The sequence below is a fragment of the Ambystoma mexicanum genome, chromosome 11 (assembly GCF_040938575.1).
Source record: "Ambystoma mexicanum isolate Mex_15411 chromosome 11, UKY_AmexF1_1, whole genome shotgun sequence".
Lineage (NCBI taxonomy): Eukaryota > Metazoa > Chordata > Amphibia > Caudata > Ambystomatidae > Ambystoma > Ambystoma mexicanum.
The window spans coordinates 1,485,641,408-1,485,662,560 of NC_090934.1; the positions used below are offsets into that span (position 1 = coordinate 1,485,641,408).

General features: G+C 48.6%; 1 protein-coding gene across 1 annotated transcript in view; it reads left to right on the top strand.

The window, feature by feature from the left end:
- Positions 1-21,153, top strand: part of LOC138504877 (aminopeptidase Ey-like) — a 170,436-nt gene that overhangs the window by 113,686 nt on the left and 35,597 nt on the right. The window contains exons 13-16 of the mRNA XM_069625289.1: positions 3,984-4,039; positions 10,242-10,389; positions 11,641-11,732; positions 13,499-13,609. Of these exons, the coding sequence (XP_069481390.1) occupies positions 3,984-4,039; positions 10,242-10,389; positions 11,641-11,732; positions 13,499-13,609 (407 nt within the window). The remainder of the gene's footprint in view (positions 1-3,983; positions 4,040-10,241; positions 10,390-11,640; positions 11,733-13,498; positions 13,610-21,153) is intronic.

Consider the following 21,153-nt stretch of genomic DNA (forward strand, 5'->3'; position numbering starts at 1 on the left):
GCTGAACGCTGAGGTTCAATTCTTTTCAAATAGAAATATGTTTTAGTCAACAAATGTCCTGGTCAGGTTGACTTAGAAACCTCACCAGGCGCGCTTGCCGGCTTGTGTTTGGTTGGGGAACCAGTGCAGTGCCACGCGATAGAGTCGACTAGTACTTGATGGGTCCAGCAGGTCCTTTCATTGAGACACTGTGACAGCAAGATTTGGATAAAGACCTTTCACTCCCTTTTCATCCAAGTATCAACATGCTTCCAATACATAAATACGCTGCATCGTGGACTATATACCCCAGGCATATGCTGGAGGATATTACAAGTCACTGAGGAGTCCTGTGACCGTATAACGTCACGTGGGTCAGCTGGATAGCTCAGGGGCAACACGTTTGTTTTGGAAGCAAGACAACACAAGCACGTTATAAAAGTTTAATTAATTATGGGGTACTTCGTATTTTTTAGAATAACAGTGTAATTTTTCATAAGAAAATAAGATCATAAAAGTTTCTTCGAATTGTACAATATATTTAACAATTAATGGAGCCTTTTTCCATATTTGCTTCCTTTCAGTCGGTATCTAGTAATATTATCCCCACCATAATATCGTCGTATGTGTGGTCGTGGAGTAAGGACATAGGCAATATTATTAGGGGGATCATTTATGGGGTTATTAGGACCAGGGATTGCGGGGGTGTCCCCCGGACCATTAAAAAAAATGTAAGGGTTGCGGGGGTGTCCGCGCAGGTGCCATGGCTTAATATGTTATGTTATGTTATCGGTACTTGTATAGCGCACCGTCACCAACGGAATTGGTCCCCAGGCGCTCTGGTGGATCTGTAAACAGGAAGGGTGGGGGTAGGGTTAGTCGGGAGGAGGGGAGAAAGGGAGTGGGAGATGTGGTGTGCTGTTGGCAGCTTCAGCTCGGTATACACCGAGTGCTGGGCTTTGGTGCTAGTATCGGATCGGATGAAGGCCTCGAGTGCTGTGGGTGAAGTTTATGTGTTGTTGATGCGGTGTGGTAAAGTGCGTGTGGATTGCTGGGAGAGAGATGGTTGTGTGGTTATGTGTGGGTTTAAGTAACTAGAAGATTGAGGGTTGGGTTTGTGGGGTCTGTATCCAGGTTCAGGTACTTACGATTCCGTTAGAGTTGTATACCTGTGGGTTCAGATGTTGCTGTGGGTTTGGATGTTGCTGGTTCCTGGTGGCCGACTCGATTTGGTGGTGTTGCGCTGGTCCAACTGCATCCTATTGAGTATAGTATGGATTGGTGGGTGTGTCTGAACCTAATCTTCAGGTGTGGGACTGGGTGGGTGATATCTATTCAGAGGTGATCTAGTGTGACCCTGGTCGGTTAAGGCTTTGAGTGGTTCAGGGTTGCGGTCATGTTGAAGTGTTGTCCTAGTGGATCCGTCTTGGTGAGCGTGTGTATTCAGACGTTTGTATCCTTCTGTCGTGACTGATTCTTTGATTTCCGTGGGGTGAACATCCTTGAGACTGTTGTTTAGTTGTAGTTTGTGTGGTGGGGCATTGTGCTTCCTGCTTTGTATTGGTGGGCCGTGTGTAGTGATGAAACATTCTGTTTCTCACCCATTGCCTTGGGCCCATGATGCAGTGCTTCCTTTCCCTCTCTATGATTTGTTCTAAGGGCTGATGGGGAAGGTCATAGTTAGGTCCATGTCCTCTTGATGATTCGTTCTAGTTTTTCTGTCTTAGTTTGCTATGTTTACTGTCTTTGGTCATATGGGACTGTCTCCCGTTTGGTCCTTCAGTATGCCGTGGGATATTTACCTCAGCTATTCCCATTGATTGATCGGTGCGTATTGTGGTCGCTCTACGTTCGTTGGTGTTTTTTGGTATGTTGGTGCCCCTGTGAACTCTGCGCCTTCGTTGTGTACTGCTCTGTGCGTAATGCACATTGTTTTGAATTTCATTTGTTGTTTTATTGGTAGCCAGTGTAGTGTTTTCAGCGCTGGTGCGGTGTGTTCTCTTCGGGATAGTTTCAGAAGTAGTCTGGCTATCACCGCAAAAATATGGCGATATTTTTGTAGGGCGATGCTTTTACGGGGATATTAACACATGGAACCCTTTCAGTCTTGTTCTTACACTGGGACTTTTTTACTTACACAGGGCCTCATTCCGAGTAGGGCGGTAAGGGTTAACGGCCACCGGTAACGAGACCGGTGCTGTTAAACCCTTACCGCCGTACTACGAGTTCCCTTTGCGGGTCCTTCCTTAACGCCTGCTTTTAGCAGGCGTTAAGGATGGGACCCGAAAAGGGACTTTAGTGCTAAAGCAGTACCGTAATTTACAGTACCGTTATTAGCGCCTTCCCCATTCCCATTGAGCCCTATGGGGGCTCAAATGGGAATGGGGAAGGGCCCTGGTGAATGGGGAATTACCGGTCCCTCCAACCTTGGAATGGACCGGTAACTGCTCCATTCACCAGGGCGGAGTCGGAACGATTTTGGAGGCAGCCATGCCGCAAATAGCGCCATGGTTACCTCCAAAGTCGGAATGAGGCCCACAGTCTTTTTCTTTACTGTTTTATGGATCTGTCCATTTGAATGATTTCCTGAGCTGTAGACAGACGTCCTGGCTGTGTTGCTTTTTTGTTTTAAATCGGTGTGCACCAGCATCTGTGCACAGTCACTCCAGGTGACAAGAACCAGTGTTTCTCTGATGTTAGCTTTCCCTGCAGCCGGGAGGATTTGAGTCCTGTGTTCGTTCTGCGCTTTCACCACTGGAGGGCGCCAGAAGACCTATATTCTGTGCTGGGCGGCAAAGGTGCTCCTTCAGCCGGAAGTCTCTTCAGTGGATGGACCCTTTCTGAAGAGGCCTTTGGAGGGGTGGGGATGGGGGGCGGCGTAATTTCTTGAGTTTCTCTGTTTCTTTTAAGAATTCAAGGGTGTAAAGTTCTGAGAGTCGCCGGCAAAGGAAGTGGAGTGGCAGAAAAGCGGCCTTGGAGAGCTTGAACAAGGCACATTTATTTGAGTTAATCAGTGGGTCCCGGGCTGCACAGGTGCCTGTAAGAATGATTCCAGGCCAGTAGTTGGGATGGACCCCATGTCATGTATGGGATACAGGACCCTCCAGTCTGCATCATAAGGATATCGCAGGCCAGGACTATATAGAGGAAGGTCACAGAACTCTAGGGCGACCTGCACCAATCTTATATTGCATGGCCTGGGGCATTTAATTCCTTATAATGCATGCTTTCACCATCATCTCCTTCAATAGTCAGTCTCTGTGTGGCTCTGTGTCAAGACATACCACCGTGTTTCATATGTTACATGCGTGTAGACTGGTGAGCTGACACGCCACACCCGCCTGCATCTACAATGGAAATATTCTAAAATCCATTTACACGTCAACTTTGTTATTTAGAAAAAGTGTGAAATGCGCGTAGATTCCTGCTCTTCTGTGGTAAAGACCAGGGTTCTGGGGTCCGGCACCCCTGGATACAGCTGTTTCCAAAAGCTAGTAACAGCTGCATGGCTGCCAGGGGGAGAAGTCTTCTGAGCAAAGTGACCGACACGGATATGTGCTCTCTGCGGCCTCTTAGGCCCTGGCCAGGCAGAACCTGCCTGCTCTGGCGGAACCTGCCTGCTCTGGCGGAACCTGCCTGCTCTGGCGGAACCTGCCTGCTCTGGCGGGCTAGGCTATTCCGGCAGAATTCCTGAGAAGCCACGATGAGGTCCTTTACGTTTCATGAAAAATGTAGTGCCTGGATGCCTGTGCATGGGCGCCTAGAGAGCTGGCTTGCGCATCTAGGCTGCTGCTGCCATTGCTACTGGTGTGCGCAGCATCTTTGGAAGCATTTAAACATCTTCAAAGTGAAATGCAGCCCTACTTTAGCGCTTCTGTTGTGCCTTCTTGGCACTGCTCGCAACACATTACTGACAACCTGGAGAGCTAAAAAAAGAGACCTGCGTTTCTGCTTTTTTTCTGCTTTTAATAATCAGGATTAACTCTCACAATTGTATTTTGCAGGCCATCCCCGTTATCAATCGAGCCCAGATCATTGACGACGCCTTTAACTTGGCGAGGTGAGTGCCCGCGTCCTCCCTGTACCCATGGAATGATCTGGCAGCCAGTGCCCCACTCAGGGATTACCTGGAAGACTTCTCCAGGAGCACAAGGAGCCCTGGAAAAACCTGTGCCCATGAAGACCCATCACTGTTGAAATGCTCGGGAACAAGCGGGTGGGGGTTGGGGGGGAGACACATTAACCAATACGCTGCTGGCATCTGGCAGTGATGGCAGTGCCCAGGTGTAACATTGCAACCCTATTTAACCTGGGTTTAGTTCTCTTTGACGAAAAAAATGAACCTTTTCCTATTTGACCACATTTTTTGGGTGTTTTTTTGTTCGAAATTGAGGGGGTTGTCGAATGGTCACTGCTCACCTGTCTGCCCCAACGCCGAGCCATGCTGGTGCCCGTATTGCCACTTAAAGAACACTTCGCCGCTGCTTGCTTTGCACCAGTAATGCTTTTTAAGCTCATTGTCATGCAGCCAATGGCACATATACGCCTGCACTTCCCTAATGCACTTTGTCATGCACACAGTTTAAAACATATGCCAGGCTTGTCATTGAAAAACACACTGTGATGCCTGTGCTATTGGCTTTTCCTCACCCCACACACACACGCACACGATCACATGCATTTGTGCACAAACACATGTTCACAGAACATGCGCACACAAGCACAGTTTCTTGTTTTGCACTTGCTTTTCTTTGCTACCAGGACATCTCAGAGTCCCTGTGGCCCCCTGAGCACCAGGCAGCAGAGAGGCAAGTCCATGTACTCTCCCCTCCCTAAGTCCCTGCTTTCACATGGCCCCAAGAGGACATGGGGGAGAGCCGCAAAGCCCGCCGCGGGCCCTGATTCCCTGCAGATGTCCCTCTGGGAGAGAAGCCAGCAAGGCATCTACACCTGCAGGTAGTAGGGTTATTCCCTCATGCACAGCACTCTTCCTGCAGGTAGGGTATTCCCTCATGCACAGCACTCTTCCTGCAGGTAGTTGGGGTATTCCCTCATGCGCAGCACTCTTCCTGCAGGTAGTAGGGCTACTTCCTCATGGACAGCACTCTTCCTAGAGGCAATAGGGTTATTCCCTCATGCACAGCCCTCTTCCTGGAGGTAGTAGGGTTATCCCCTCACGCGCAGCACTCTTCCTGCAGGTAGTAGGGGTATTCCCTCATGTGCAGCACTCTTCCTGCGGGTAGTCGGGCTATCCCCTCATGCGCAGCACTCTTCCTGCAGGTAGTAGGGTTATCCCCTCATGAGCAGCACTCTTCCTGCAGGTGGTAGGGTTATCCCCTCATGTGCAGCACTCTTCCTGCAGGTAGTAGGGGTATTCCCTCATGCGCAGCACTCTTCCCGCGGGTAGTAGGGTTATTCCCTCATGCACAGCACTCTTCCTGCGGGTAGTAGGGTTATTCCCTCATGCACAGCCTCTTCCTGCAGGTGGTAGGGTTACCCCCTCGTGCACAGCACTCTCCCTGGAGGTAGTAGGGTTATTCCCTCATGCACAGCACTCTTCCTGCAGGTAGTAGGGTTATGCACAGCACTCTTCCTGCAGGTAGTAGGGTTATGCACAGCACTCGTCCTGCGAATAGTAGGGTTATTCCCTCATGCACAGCACTCTTCCTGCAGGTAGTAGGGTTATCCCCTCATGCACAGCACTCTTGAAGTGGAGCGATGTGAAACAGAGAGTAAGTGGCAGCCTTTGTATACTGTCAGGGGAAGCAGCTGTGCATTGGGAGTACTTCATATCCCAGGGTGCTCTGTTATACGCTCACATAAGACTAGATCTGACCTAGAGCTCATGTGCTTCTTAGGGCTAGAGGATTGCTCTCTAAGTTGCATGAGAGAGACTTTAGTTTGGGCTGTGAGGCCCCATTGCCCACCGTCCGGTGGCGTGGGCACATTTTCTCTGTGTAACACTGCAGCTGGTTATCAGCCATGCCTTCTAAACTGCTTCATGCGATGCGGTGTGTGTTTGTTTGTTTGTTTATTTGTTTATTTATTGATTTTATATGGCGCGCCAAACCCAAAGGTAAGAGGGCGCTGCAGAGAACAGGAAAACAAGATTACTTGAAAGCTTAGTTGCAGGCACAGTATAGTCATGTACTGGAAATACATGATATACATTATATCAGTTACATGCTAGTGTCAAGTTAAAACATACTTGACATCACAATAACTCAGTTGAAGAATAAACATATGTAGAGTCAGGTTGGTAGGTATGGCTTGGTCCATGGTTAGGCTGGGTGGTCGTTGGTATGTAGCCATGCGAGTATATTCCCTCTAAGGCTGGAGTAGGACTGGTCTGTTCTGATATCAAGTGGGAGGGCATTCCAGTATTGGGCCGCCTTGACTGGGAAGCTACTGCCGCCTGTTCTTTAAAATCTGAATGTAGGTATCTGAAGGCAGTAGGAGTTGGCGGTTCTGGTGGGGCGGGTAGAAGTCTTTCTCGCAATTCTTGCTGCCAGGTAAGGGGGGACTGCATTATTAAGACATTTGAAGGTGAGGGATGCTGTTTTAAGTGAGATTCTGTCACAGATTTTGAGCCATTTCTGGTTTCTTCTAGTGTTAGAAATGTGTTCTTTAGAAGGTAGATTGAGGGCATTTCCAAGGCCGTTGTTTTGCAATGTTTGAATTTTGTCAATGATATATTTGTTGGCTCCCAAATACAGAGCATTGCAATAGTCAGGTTTGGAAAGTATTAGGGCATTGGTAATGATGACGCAGCTGGCTAGGTGAGGAAGGCTCTACTTGCCCTGATAAGCTTGCAGGTGTAAGCTGTGGAGGATGCAAGGGAGTTAACTTGTTTCTTTAGTGTTAGAGCTGAGTCACAGTGAAAGCCTAGTGTTTTTACTGTTTTGGAGACTGTAATTATATTGTCATCAATGTTAAATGCTGAGTATTTAGGGCTAAGTTTTTTAGGTTGGTAGTAGATCCGAGGAGTAGGATTTCGGTTTTATCATCATTCAGGCATGGTCCATGTGTGCCCATCCATGCCTGAATGATGAGATATATTTTGTTTACCAAGGCCGTATCCATGTCGAAATTGCCCGAAAGGGGTATGAGGATCTGGGTGTAATCTGCATAATTAGTGTAGGTGACACCCAGTCTGTCCAATTTGTCAAATAAGGGCTTGGTAAAGCTATTATATAGAGTTGGCGAAATGCAAGAACCCTGGGGTACACCGCAAGTTATTTAGATAGGGTCTGCTGATGCCAATGTGGAGAAGACTCTCATTGTGTGGTTGTCCAGAAATGATTGGATCCAGGCTATAGCCTTATTTGAAAAGTCTATGATGTGGGGATATTTCCATGGAACCCCTGTGTCTGCATTGGCTTTTCTTCAATAACGTGTAAATAAAGGCTTCTTTCGTGACTCACCGGGGCTCCACGGTCGGTGCCCACAGCGCTTGCAGGGCTGTGCCCAGTTTCATTAGGCCTTCCCATGCCCCTGCTCTGGAAGTTGGGAAGCTTGATTTAAAGGGGGCAGAGCCATGAAGTTATGTGAGCCATTTCTGGGGGTTGACTAATACATGTTCGTTTCATGTTTTCAATTTCTGGGAAGAAGACAGATTCTAGTTTTGGGGTGACTGCGGATATGTTAGACTAGTATTGTCAATTTGCTCTGATTTCTAAATATATTAATATTAATATAATGGTTGAGTGGCCTTGTTTGTGTTGCAGCATTTCAGGGGGGATAATGTGCTCTTAATGAGGTTTCAGCCTTTTCTGGTAATGTTTCGCTTGGATGGCCGGGGTGTAGACCCGCTTTGCACATTATTTCTTTGTGCTCCACCTGGTCTCGCCATGGCACTGGGGTTGTATTGCTCTGACTCTGCTTTCCTTTGATTACATGGAACTAGTGTAGGAAAGGCCGTCTTCTTTTGGGGTGCTATTTTTCTTATGCTTTTCCAAGTTAGATCCCCGATCTGTTGAGCGAGGTGTGTGGAAGCTACTTCTGCTGGCATGTTTTAGGTTCGTCTTTATGTACGTGTGTACTTAGCATGCAGTTAATCATGGATGGTTTGCATCCAGGTTTTCCAGTTTCCAGGTGAGCACTAAATGGTGTTACCAACATGTTCATGAGTCCATCCAATTAGGTGCTTCTTGTCAGCAAGACCACAGCCCACCCAACCGGGGGCTAATCAGGCCAACCGGGGGTTACCACAGCCCACCCAATCGGGGGCTAATCAGGACAACCGGGGGTTACCACAGCCCACCCAACCAGGGGCTAATCAGGCCAACCGGGGGTTACCACAGCCCACCCAATCGGGGGCTAATCAGGCCAACCGGGGGTTACCACAGCCCACCCAACCGGGGGCTAATCAGGCCAACCGGGGGTTACCACAGCCCAACCAACCGGGGGCTAAGCTAACCAGGTGCTTCCTGTCAGCAAGACCACAGCCCACCCAACCGGAGGCTAATCAGGTGCTTCCTGTCAGCAAGACCACAGCCCACCCAACCGGTGGCTTATCAGGTGCTTCCTGTCAGCAAGACCACAGCCCAACCAACCGGTGGCTTATCAGGTGCTTCCTGTCGCAGCCCACCCAACCGGGGGCGAATCAAGCGCTTCCTGTCAGCAAAACCGCAGCCCACACAACCGGGGGCTAATCAGGTGCTTCCCGTCAGCAAGACCACAGCCCACCCAAACGGGGTCTACCACAGCCCACCCAACCAGGGGCTAATCAGGGGCTTCCTGTCAGCAAGACCGCAGCCCACCCAACCAGAGGCTTACCAGGTGCTTCCTGTCAGCAAGACCACAGCCCACCCAACCGGAGGCTAATCAGGTGCTTCCTGTCAGCAAGACCACAGCCCACTCAACCGGTGGCTTATCAGGTGCTTCCTGTCAGCAAGACCACAGCCCAACCAACCGGTGGCTTATCAGGTGCTTCCTGTCGCAGCCCACCCAAACGGGGGCGAATCAAGCGCTTCCTGTCAGCAAAACCGCAGCCCACACAACCGAGGGCTAATCAGGTGCTTCCCGTCAGCAAGACCACAGCCCACCCAAACGGGGTCTACCACAGCCCACCCCACCAGGGGCTAATCAGGGGCTTCCTGTCAGCAAGACCGCAGCCCACCCAACCGGGGGCTAATCAGGTGCTTCCTGTCAGCAAAACCTCAGCCCACCCAACCAGAGGCTTACCAGGTGCTTCCTGTCAGCAAGACCACAGCCCACCCAACCGGGGGCGAATCAAGCGCTTCCTGTCAGCAAAACCGCAGCCCACACAACCGGGGGCTAATCAGGTGCTTCCCGTCAGCAAGACCACAGCCCACCCAAACGGGGTCTTCCACAGCCCACCCAACCAGTGGCTAATCAGGGGATTCCTGTCAGCAAGACCGCAGCCCACCCAACCAGAGGCTAAACAGGTGCTTCCTGTTAGCAAGACCTCAGCCCACCCAACCGGGGGCTAATCAGGTGCTTCCTGTCAGCAAGACCACAGCCCACCCAACCGGGGGCTAATCAGGTGCTTCCTGTCAGCAAGACCACAGCCCACCCAACCTGGGGCTAATCAGGCCAACCGGGGGCTACCACAGCCCACCCAACCGGGGGCTAAGCTAACTAGGTGCTTCCTGTCAGCAAGACCACAGCCCACCTAACAGGGGGCTAATCAGGTGCTTCTTGTCAGCAAGACCACAGCCCACCCAACCGGAGGCTAATCAGGTGCTTCCTGTCAGCAAGACCACAGCCCACCCAACCGGGGGCTAATCAGGCCAACCGGGGGCTACCACAGCCCACCCAACCGGGGGCTACCACAGCCCACCCAACCGGAGGCTTATCAGGTGCTTCCTGTCAGCAAGACCACAGCCCACCCAACCGGTGGCTTATCAGGTGCTTCCTGTCGCAGCCCACCCAACCGGGGGCGAATCAAGCGCTTCCTGTCAGCAAAACCGCAGCCCACACAACCGGGGGCTAATCAGGTGCTTCCCGTCAGCAAGACCACAGCCCACCCAAACGGGGTCTACCACAGCCCACCCAACCAGGGGCTAATCAGGTGCTTCCTGTCAGCAAGACCGCAGCCCACCCAACCGGGGGCTAATCAGGTGCTTCCTGTCAGCAAGACCGCAGCCCACCCAACCGGGGGCTAATCAGGCCAACCGGGGGCTACCACAGCCCACCCAAACAGGGGATAATCATTTCTTTAGTCATTTTGTTTGTATGCTTTTTAGTTCCTCATCACAATCTATTTATCCATAAAACCTGTGTCACTTGTGTTTTAGAGCTAAATACTTCGCAACAACTTTTGCCCTGGAGACCACGAAGTTTCTTACGAAGGAGACGGAGTACTTGCCGTGGCAGGCGGCCCTCGGCAGCCTGAGCTACTTCACTCTGATGTTTGACCGCAGCGATGTCTACGGACCAATGAAGGTAGGGCTCACGTTCTCACACCTTTCCATCTGCCAAGTCGACACAGTGGATAGTAACAGATGCTTTTGTTTTCGATGGGTGATGTCCTATTGAAGTCTATGGAGGGTGTGTACGCCAAATGCATATGAGTTGAGAGGTATGCCTTCTTTCAAAACAACAGAAATTTTCCTGCCACCAGAAAATATTGGTATATCTAAACGATATCATGGTTACACCACTGAATGGCGGATTCGTGGAAAAGTGCTCAGAATTCCTGCAATGGTCACGCGCCTAGAACATCACTGCGCGAGCCTGTGCACAGTGGTTTTTCTGCGTGCCCTGCATATTCATGGAATTGTTGGTGCAAAGTAACCGAATACTCTACTTGCAGCTGAAATTGCCTGACACGCCCCCATGAAAATGTGGTTACATTTGCATGCTCCCCGGGTGCGAATACATTCACCCTCAAAACAGAGCGTGGGGTCCTCCGCAAGCAAGCCTGCATCTCAGGGACCCTGCGCAGGCTCCCCCATAACTGTTGCACCCGATAACATGCGTACAATTTATCATAACTTGGGTAACACTCTGAAAATCTGCGTGCAAACTGCTGTAAACCGTTCCTGCACCCTGCTACACTGCGTACATGCAGCCCTTAGTTAGATTGGAACCCCGGCTGCGTAGACACACACTGAAATCTGACTGCCGATGTGACCTCTGCACATTGAATCCCATGCACAAGTGTTTGTACGTCGGCCTTCGGGTGGTGGATAGTATAGCAGTAGAGGGCTTTGCGTGGCCATTTCCCTGCCGGGAGGTTGAGCAATTGGATCCATTAATATATATAGTTCTGCACAAAAGTGAGCGTGAGATGCACTGCCTGTTGCCTGTCCCTCGTAACACCCACTATTTCCCATGTTCTTCCCCATTTTCTGTGTGCCGCCTTCTTCCCCGCCCTCTACACTAGCCATGCAAAGGCTCTGCGTGGAGTCTCGCGCAAGGCACTCGGCCAATCGCAGGAGCGTGTCGGGACACAGCGAAATTCACGCAAGTCCAAGGAAAATCCCACGCATTCGATTCCATGAATCGATGAACGGGATTACGCACGCAGTTTGGCGCGCATGTTCCCTATTTTCCATGCAAATAATTCCATTGATAGGGCCCTGTGTGTCCAGCAACATTATCTGCTATGTAGGTCACCCACATACTACATTTACAAGCATCATAGTCATTAGGCCACCGTTACTGAACATGTCCTGTGTTTCCTCACAACAGCAATATCTACAGAAGCAAGTTCGACCTTTATTCCAGCATTTTAAGAATGTGACCAGCGACTGGACGCTTCTCCCTGAACGCCTCATGGAGCAGTGAGTTCTTATGCATCCTCTGGTTTTCCTGCTGTATGTCCGCATGCATGTTCCCATTACATGTTCAGGACATGCCAGACCGACCAATATACAGGGAAATGAATGAAAAGTAGACATGTCCACCTGCTTTGCACATTAAATGCTTTGCTTAATTATAATGTGGATAAAATCTTGTTTGCATGTTTCATAACGTGTGCATCTCATTTCATTTATTTAGGAGGTATTCGACACTTTTAAGAGCCGAAACCATTCTGGAGAATTGTTAATTCAATACTAAGGGGTACACACCTGTGATTTGTCCAACCATTCATTGACTACATGTGTGCAACAAAAGGGTTGGGGTTAAGGTCAGAATCTCCACAATATTGGAAAATCAAGCAGCGCTCGCCTCCTCTGGTCGAGCCGCAGTGCGGCACGCGTGAGTCGCAAGCGCAGCCTGTACATTGCCAGGGTTAGGGTTAGGGTTAGGGTTAGGGGTTAGGGTTTGGGTTAGGGGTTAGGGTTAGGGGTTAGGGTTAGGGTTAGGGTTAGGGTTAGGGGTTAGGGTTAGGGTTAGGGTTAGGGTTAGGGTTAGGGTTTAGGGTTAGGGTTAGGGTTAGGGTTAGGGTTAGGGTTAGGGGTTAGGGTTAGGGTTAGGGTTAGGGTTAGGAAAGAGTAGAGCCCTCACAAGACAGCGCTAATGAAGAACTCCAATGTCTAGTAAATAAAGCATTCACAAAAAGATTGTGTAGTTCTCCGGAGCATGAAATATGCTATAAAACTCAGCAAATGGACTGATGATGGAGATGGTCTCACAAAAGTAAAGACATCTCCAAAACGAAACCATTTAAACATATTTCCTTGTGCTTTCGGTTTCCTGCGCTGAAGATGACTGGCGTGAAACAATTCTAGCAGATTCTTTTTACGCCGCCAGTTATTTTTTGCTGGATGTGTTTCATCAGCAGCGTATTTGGAAAAAGAAATAACAATTTTTCAAATGTGTAAAATCAAGAAGAATTAATTGTGCCCAATTACCGTCACTGGTCTTTGCATTGAATTCTTTGCATCGAGAATTCGATGCATCGAATCATTTCCATCGAAAATGATTCATCGAATTCCCATACATTAAGTGCAGAGTGTTTATGTAACGAAACCCTTCCATCTATTAGGGTTTCGTTATATAAACACTTCACATTTTTTGCATGCAAATTCGATGAAACATGCATAACATTATAACGTTAGAAGGAGCTGTCCAGTGCTGAAATATTTTAAGTATTTCAGCACTAGCCAGCTTCGTCTAACTTTATTGGGGGGTTCCCCCCCAACCCCCCAACCCTAACTCTAACACTAACCCTAACCTAACCCTAACCCTAACCCTAACTCTACCCTAACTCAACCCTAACCCTAACTCTAACTCTAACCCTAACCCTAACTCTACCCTAACTCAACCCTAACCCTAACTCTAACTCTAACCCTAACCCTAAACCTAAAAATCCATCGAAAATGTATTCAATTAAATGCTTTTCGATGGAAAAGCATTTCAATGAATAGATTTCGATGGATAGTAAGTTGATGCAAATTATTTCGATGCAAACACTGGATACCCTTTGTTTAAAATCCTCTGTATTTTGAATTTTGGGGGGCTGTAAATCCAACATACCAGGTTACAACCCAGAGCTTCCAAACGAGAACTGATGTGTTTCATGTGCGGGAGGTTGGAGGGCGATCGTTTGTCTTAGACGACCTTAGCCTCTGCTTTGTCTTAATCTTCTTCCTTTCCTCACAAGGTACAACGAAGTCAATGCAATCAGCGCTGCGTGCACCTATGGAATCCAGGAGTGCTCGGCGCTAGCTTCCGGCCTCTATGCCAAATGGATGTCCAACGCCGCTAACAACCCGTGAGTAAAGTGCATCTGAAGTGCACGTCTCTAGAGCTCCTTCCGTGCACACTGTCACTCTTGCTATCCAGGACCAGTGGTTATTTACAATGCACACAGGGAGAGCACACTGTCACTCTTGCTATCCAGGACCGGTGGTTATTTACAATGCACCCAGGGAGAGCACACTGTCACTCTTGCTATCCAGGACCGGTGGTTATTTACAATGCACCCAGGGAGAGCACACTGTCACTCTTGCTATCCAGGACCGGTGGTTATTTACAATGCACCCAGGGAGAGCACACTGTCACTCTTGCTATCCAGGACCGGTGGTTATTTACAATGCACCCAGGGAGAGTAGTGCACATGTCTAGAGCTCCTTCCGTGCACACTGTCTCTCTTGCTATCCAGGACCGGTGATTATTTACAATGCACCCAGGGAGAGCACACTGTCACTCTTGCTATCCAGGACCGGTGGTTATTTACAATGCACCCAGGGAGAGCACACTGTCACTCTTGCTATCCAGGACCGGTGGTTATTTACAATGCACCCAGGGAGAGCACACTGTCACTCTTGCTATCCAGGACCGGTGGTTATTTACAATGCACCCAGGGAGAGCACACTGTCACTCTTGCTATCCAGGACCGGTGGTTATTTACAATGCACCCAGGGAGAGCACACAGTCACTCTTGCTATCCAGGACCGGTGGTTATTTACAATGCACCCAGGGAGAGTAGTGCACGTGTCTAGAGCTCCTTCCGTGCACACTGTCACTATTGCTATCCAGGACCGGTGGTTATTTACAATGCACCCAGGGAGAGCACACTGTCACTCTTGCTATCCAGGACCGGTGGTTATTTACAATGCACCCAGGGAGAGCACACTGTCACTCTTGCTATCCAGGACCGGTGGTTATTTACAATGCACCCAGGGAGAGCACACTGTCACTCTTGCTATCCAGGACCGGTGGTTATTTACAATGCACCCAGGGAGAGTAGTGCACGTGTCTAGAGCTCCTTCCGTGCACACTGTCACTCTTGCTATCCAGGACCGGTGGTTATTTACAATGCACCCAGGGAGAGCACACTGTCACTCTTGCTATCCAGGACCGGTGGTTATTTACAATGCACCCAGGGAGAGCACACTGTCACTCTTGCTATCCAGGACCGGTGGTTATTTACAATGCACCCAGGGAGAGCACACTGTCACTCTTGCTATCCAGGACCGGTGGTTATTTACAATGCACCCAGGGAGAGCACACTGTCACTCTTGCTATCCAGGACCGGTGGTTATTTACAATGCACCCAGGGAGAGCACACAGTCACTCTTGCTATCCAGGACCGGTGGTTATTTACAATGCACCCAGGGAGAGTAGTGCACGTGTCTAGAGCTCCTTCCGTGCACACTGTCACTATTGCTATCCAGGACCGGTGGTTATTTACAATGCACCCAGGGAGAGCACACTGTCACTCTTGCTATCCAGGACCGGTGGTTATTTACAATGCACCCAGGGAGAGCACACTGTCACTCTTGCTATCCAGGACCGGTGGTTATTTACAATGCACCCAGGGAGAGCACACTGTCACTCTTGCTATCCAGGACCGGTGGTTATTTACAATGCACCCAGGGAGAGCACACTGTCACTCTTGCTATCCAGGACCGGTGGTTATTTACAATGCACTCAGGGAGAGTAGTGCACGTCTCTAGAGCTCCTTCTGTGCACACTGTCACTCTTGCTATCCAGGACTGGTGGTTATTTACAATGCACCCAGGGAGAGCACACTGTCACTCTTGGTATCCAGGACCGGTGGTTATTTACAATGCACTCAGGGAGAGTAGTGCACGTCTCTAGAGCTCCTTCTGTGCACACTGTCACTCTTGCTATCCAGGACCGGTGGTTATTTACAATGCATCCAGGGAGAGTAGTGCACGTGTCTAGAGCTCCTTCTGTGCACACTGTCACTCTTGCTATCCAGGACCGGTGGTTATTTACAATGCACCCAGGGAGAGTAGTGCACGTCTCTAGAGCTCCTTCTGTGCACACTGCCACTCTTGCTATCCAGGACCGGTGGTTATTTACAATGCACCCAGGGAGAGTAGTGCACGTCTCTAGAGCTCCTTCTGTGCACATTGTCACTCTTGCTATCCAGGACCAGTGGTTATTTACAATGCACCCAGGGAGAGTAGTGCACGTCTCTAGAGCTCCTTCTGTGCACACTGTCACTCTTGCTATCCAGGACCGGTGGTTATTTACAGTGCACCCAGGGAGAGTAGTGCACGTCTCTAGAGCTCCTTCTGTGCACACTGTCACTCTTGCTATCCAGGACCGGTGGTTACTTACAATGCACCCAGGGAGAGTAGTGCCCGTCTCTAGAGCTCCTTCTGTGCACACTGTCACTCTTGCTATCCAGGACCGGTGGTTATTTACAATGCACCCAGGAAGAGTAGTGCACGTCTCTAGAGCTCCTTCTGTGCACACTGTCACTCTTGCTATCCAGGACCGGTGGTTATTTACAATGCACCAAGGGAGAGTAGTGCATGTCTCTAGAGCTCCTTCTGTGCACACTGGACCGGTGGTTATTTACAATGCACCCCGGGAGAGTAGTGCATGTCTCTAGAGCTCCTTCTGTGCACACTGGACCGGTGGTTATTTACAGTGCACCCCGGGAGAGTAGTGCACTTATGAGCATGAGGGAGCGGGCAGGGGGTGCTTAAAATGAGAGCGTTCTCCTCTGATGGTATGTCGTAGATATGTCCACATGTGAAGTATGTGTGTGAAGTAGCTGTTCTTTTTAGTACAAATTAAAGAAATAATGAAAAGAAGGGTATTTAATCTCATTGGGCCTCATTACGACCCAGGCGGTAAGTTACCGCCTGGGTCGTACCTTTACCACCATGGCGTAAACTACGTTTATGCCATGGTGGTTGGCGGACTTACCGCCCCATTCCGAGGTTGGCGGGGCGGTAAGTCCCCATTAACCATACGGTGGCGTAATTAACAACAAGGTCCCTTAGCGCCATGGATTTTAACACCTGCTAAAAGCAGGTGTTAAATCCTCCATGGCGCTAAGGGACCTCGGAATCAGGCGGTAAGGGTCGGCGCTGTTAACGCCGCCGTAAACCCCTTACCGCCTGGGTCCTAATGAGGCCCATTAAAAGGTAGAAACATGACACCTTGGCTGCCCTTTGAAGCATACAAGGGCGCCTCTTGCTAAGTGTGTTGCACTGCAAAGGAGGCGGTGCTAACTACCTTCAGGTGTCAACATATCATGAAACATCTACAAACTGTAAAGACACCGTCTGACTGCGTGAACACGCAGGTCACGTTGGTCTTGTAACACCTTCCTCAGACAATGAAAGAAATGAAAGAATAGTGTGTGCTGAGATATTCGCAGGCGCTAATTTAAAGACTTTCACTTTGTTTCAAGACATAGGCTGAATAATGTTTGCACTATCACAACCCCGACATTCCTAAATTCCTAAATGAATTCGTAAAGTAGCAAAATGGAGTATAACTACTTCAAGGGCCCGATTCATGGAACTGTGCAAAGTGTATGTTTGCAGTGCAAAGTCATTTTTGCAGTACAAAATGAACTTTGCACTGACTTTGCACTGCAAAAATACATTTTGCACAGTTCCATGATTCAGGGTTTATGTGGGCAGTGCAAAGTCACTTTGAAACGTGCAAACAATTCTATGAATCGGGCCCGGACACTATCTCCACACAGAATAGAATCTACTGGAAAAAATGAAATGGCTGAACCGATAAAGCGCAACTTTACCGGCGAACAATGTTTCTTGACGGCATGTATTGACATGCTTCTGTAGTGCACAGCCCCACATGACTCTTGACCAATCAGAGAGAGGATCAGTTTGCATAAGGGGATATGAAATAAGGGCGGGAAGAGGGACAGTCTGGGGTGGGTTTTTTAAGAACTGGAGAATGGAATTGTTTTGATGAATAGGGAAGGAACATATCTCTTGTTTATTTTGACATTTTTGGCATATTTTCTTACATTAAGTTGGGTTATGTTTTTATTTCTGTACACAAGGTGCTTTTTAAACCAAAAGTGCTGTTTTAAAAATCAGACCCAAGGAAGGCAGCGTTGGGCCTAAGCGAGAACCAAGTTCTGTTGCCTCTCGGGGGTGGATTGCGAGTACTCCTCTGCGGGAGTACTCGATTGTGAGTACTCCTCTGCGGGAGTACTCGCAAGTGGGAAAGCACGGGAACAGTGAGTGCAACCTCAACGCTCTTACATTGAGATGTGGTGAGTTCACGGAACTCCCCCTTCTTGTATGTGAGGGGAACGAGCCGCGGGGCGGGGTGCACCTGGGCACTCCCTGATCTGCCTCCCAGTGGGTGAGGAAGTGGGATCCAGTAGGTCACCTCCCCCACCGGGGATAGTATTGCGTCATCCAGGTTATTTCAAATTTCATCTTCTGAACCAGAGTACAATGTGAAAACCTCTGAGTACTGCTCGTGCAGTTCCTCGTCGCCTCTGAGTACTGCTCGTGCAGTTGCTCGTCCCAGAGTACAATGTGAAAACCTCTGAGTACTGCTCGTGCAGTTCAAATCTCCAAACATAAAGGTGTCAAAAAGTGCTGCTCAGTACTCTCCTGTGTTCAAGGCGCCTGTGTTGCACCTCGGCTATCCTCACAGACTCACCCGAGCCACAATGCAGCCTCTCAAGTGCCATATATAAATGATGATTATTAATGTTATATAGAAGTACACTTTGCAGTCTATTACACCATGGATGACTGAGGCATTCTTGTGTGTGACACACTGAATAGGATGACTTCTACTTAATCCCAATGTGGGAAGCCAAACAAAATAAAAAAAGAGCCATTGGGTCGGGTGATTTGCCCAGGATCACATAGCTCGGTCAGGTTTGGAAGTCGGGCTATTAGCCCAGATTTTCTGGCTACACATGTGGCAAATGTTTAGGCTTCAGGCGACTGTCGATCCTGTTGCATCGTTAGTTTTGCAACAACATAGACTGCTGTCTGCCTGGATATGTGGCAATAGACACACTAGCTGCCTGTACATGGATGCCGGCTAGATGCTATTCTGGGGAAGGGCCGCAACCTTCGAGTCTTCTGGGAGTGGCATCAGATTTAGAATACTGTGTCAGCAGAAAGAACAGCGGTAGATAACATATGAAAATAGTATCAGGATCTTGCAGAAATTCTGCAAGAAGTGTCCACAGTGTGCTGCAGCAGGTGGGGGCGGTAAATATAGCCCCCCCCCCGATCTCACCAATCACCAAAGTGTTGCCCGTCCCACTCTCCGGTGACAATATCCGATTAGTATATGCTGCCGGCCCTTAGTCGGTCTCGCTGACATAGTTTCTGCTATATACAAGTGTTAGAGAATCGTGTTAGACGATAAGTGTTTGGAATAACTGACCTTTTCTGATTCGCAGATCTGTGTTTCAGGATGCAAACTGTAAGAGCGGGGGATGGGGGGGCGGAGGGTCCACTAGGATGCTTCTGTGCACTTCTGAATGCATTGCTTAAACCTTCAGAGCGGCCATAACGCTGCTGTAAAAAGGCGGGGTCTGTGCTCCGGTACTGAATCTTTTGTCATTTTGGGAACTGGTTCACTAATGCTTGCCCTGTATCACTCGTCTTTTTGAAAGCTGACGTCATAATGACGAGCTGGAAGAGCCACAAGGGGCCACCTCCAGCTCGATCCAGCGTTAAGTCAGTGGCAAGGCTCGTCCAATCACGGCTAGCCCGGAACCATACTACTGTGATGTATGAGGAAAATGGCGCGGCCCTCAAAGAACCTTGTCTGAGAGGTCTGGGAGCCTTTGAGGGGTCAAAAATGTGAAGCGGACAACTTTGTGAAGGTTTTTCAAAAAAATACTATTTTATAAAACTCAAAAAGGATTTGATAAAAAGGATTTGATAAACGCCTCACTATCCCGACCCTGACGAGGATTTCCTAGCCTAAAATAAACTAAAACAAACACGCTTAAGCTTATAGCCCTCTAGGAACGTGTATGCAATGGATGGGTTCCCAAAGTATAAGAGTCCAAATAACAGAACCAACTCAGGAAGATGGCAGCGTCCTGTTTTATTAACAATTGTCTAAAGCAGGGAGTTCCAACAAACATCAACGGACAGACGCTTGATTTCTCTGAGCGATCTTTCCAGAACAACATGCTTATATATTAAAAATACATCAGAGGTGAGGTCATACTACATGGCAAATAATGAAAAACCTACTGGGGATCGGGATAGGCTTAAGGGTAACATCTAAGTACACATATGTAGGAACTGTGATTATGATTGGCTGCCCACTGTCAGGCTCAACAATATATGCCCACCTCTAAAACACATCATCTTCAGGAACATCAGATACACAGTTTCTTATTGGTTTTTTAACTATAAGGTCCTTCGTTATATGGACAACTACAATTGGTTGGCACGCTTGTGCCAGGTCTGGAGCATTCGGTTCACTTAGCGCCAGGTAAGCCCAGACCCAGGAGCAAGGAGATGGGCCTGACTCAACCTCCCCACCCAATTAGCCCAACATCGCTCATTGCCCATGCCTTCTGCCATGAAAATTGTCTTTGAACATGGCCTTGCAAAGTATCCTTGTCTCTGAGAACACATGGGAGTGTGAGCACTCACTATCGTGTTCTAGGACTCCAAGTTCCACTCTATTTTCATCCATGGATCTCGTGACAGGATACCATGATTTGGTCCATTTTGCAGGTTTTAAATGTCTTAAATGAATTAAACTTGGCACTCTTGGTGTTCTTTCTTTGCACCTTAACAAGAGATGATTCATCCTTTGCATGTTCACTCCTTTTCACAATAGATAACCAACCTTAGCTGCTTTAGTCATGACTCCAGGCCAGACAACCTCGCCATATTACTCCACGCTTCAGCTTATTTTTACACAATTTTCCATTTCTTCTTCATGGGTCCTGGTTTACAAAAAAATCACGATACCGATGTCCAGTTCCTATACAATGGCGGCTTTGTTTGCACTCTATTCACTATGTATGGCCAGCTTCTATGAAAACGTAGTCTATCTTGCATTTCAGCATCTGTACATTTATTGAACGGTTGATTCTCTGCAGCACTTTGTGCACCTGTAATCTTCTTTTTCATATTTAAGAGTTCACTCGATTCTTTACTTTGTCATTAGTTTCTGTAGGATCCATACCTCCTCTTCAGCCAGTATCCTGTGAGATCATTCATACTCTCTTATGACGTCACAGGATTCTTTCTTTGCTCTTTTTGTTATATTCTTTCAGGGAGTTCCTCCCTCAAATTTTCATCCCTTCGGGGATGCATTTGATAGTGTTGTCTCAATGGGTATCTTCTTTCGAACATACGTTGCGGTATTGGCACAACTGCTGCTCTCAAACCCAGCACAGTCTCAGGCTTCCAACATATGGGAGGTAGGGGGCGGGGTTTCCTGCAGAGGCAAGCAGCTGCTCCTCTGCACTGTAACAAAAGGATTCTGTCCCTCACACTTGTACATACAACAACTCAAGAAGGTAATATATGGCAGTTCAGATACAACAGAATTAACAGTTATACT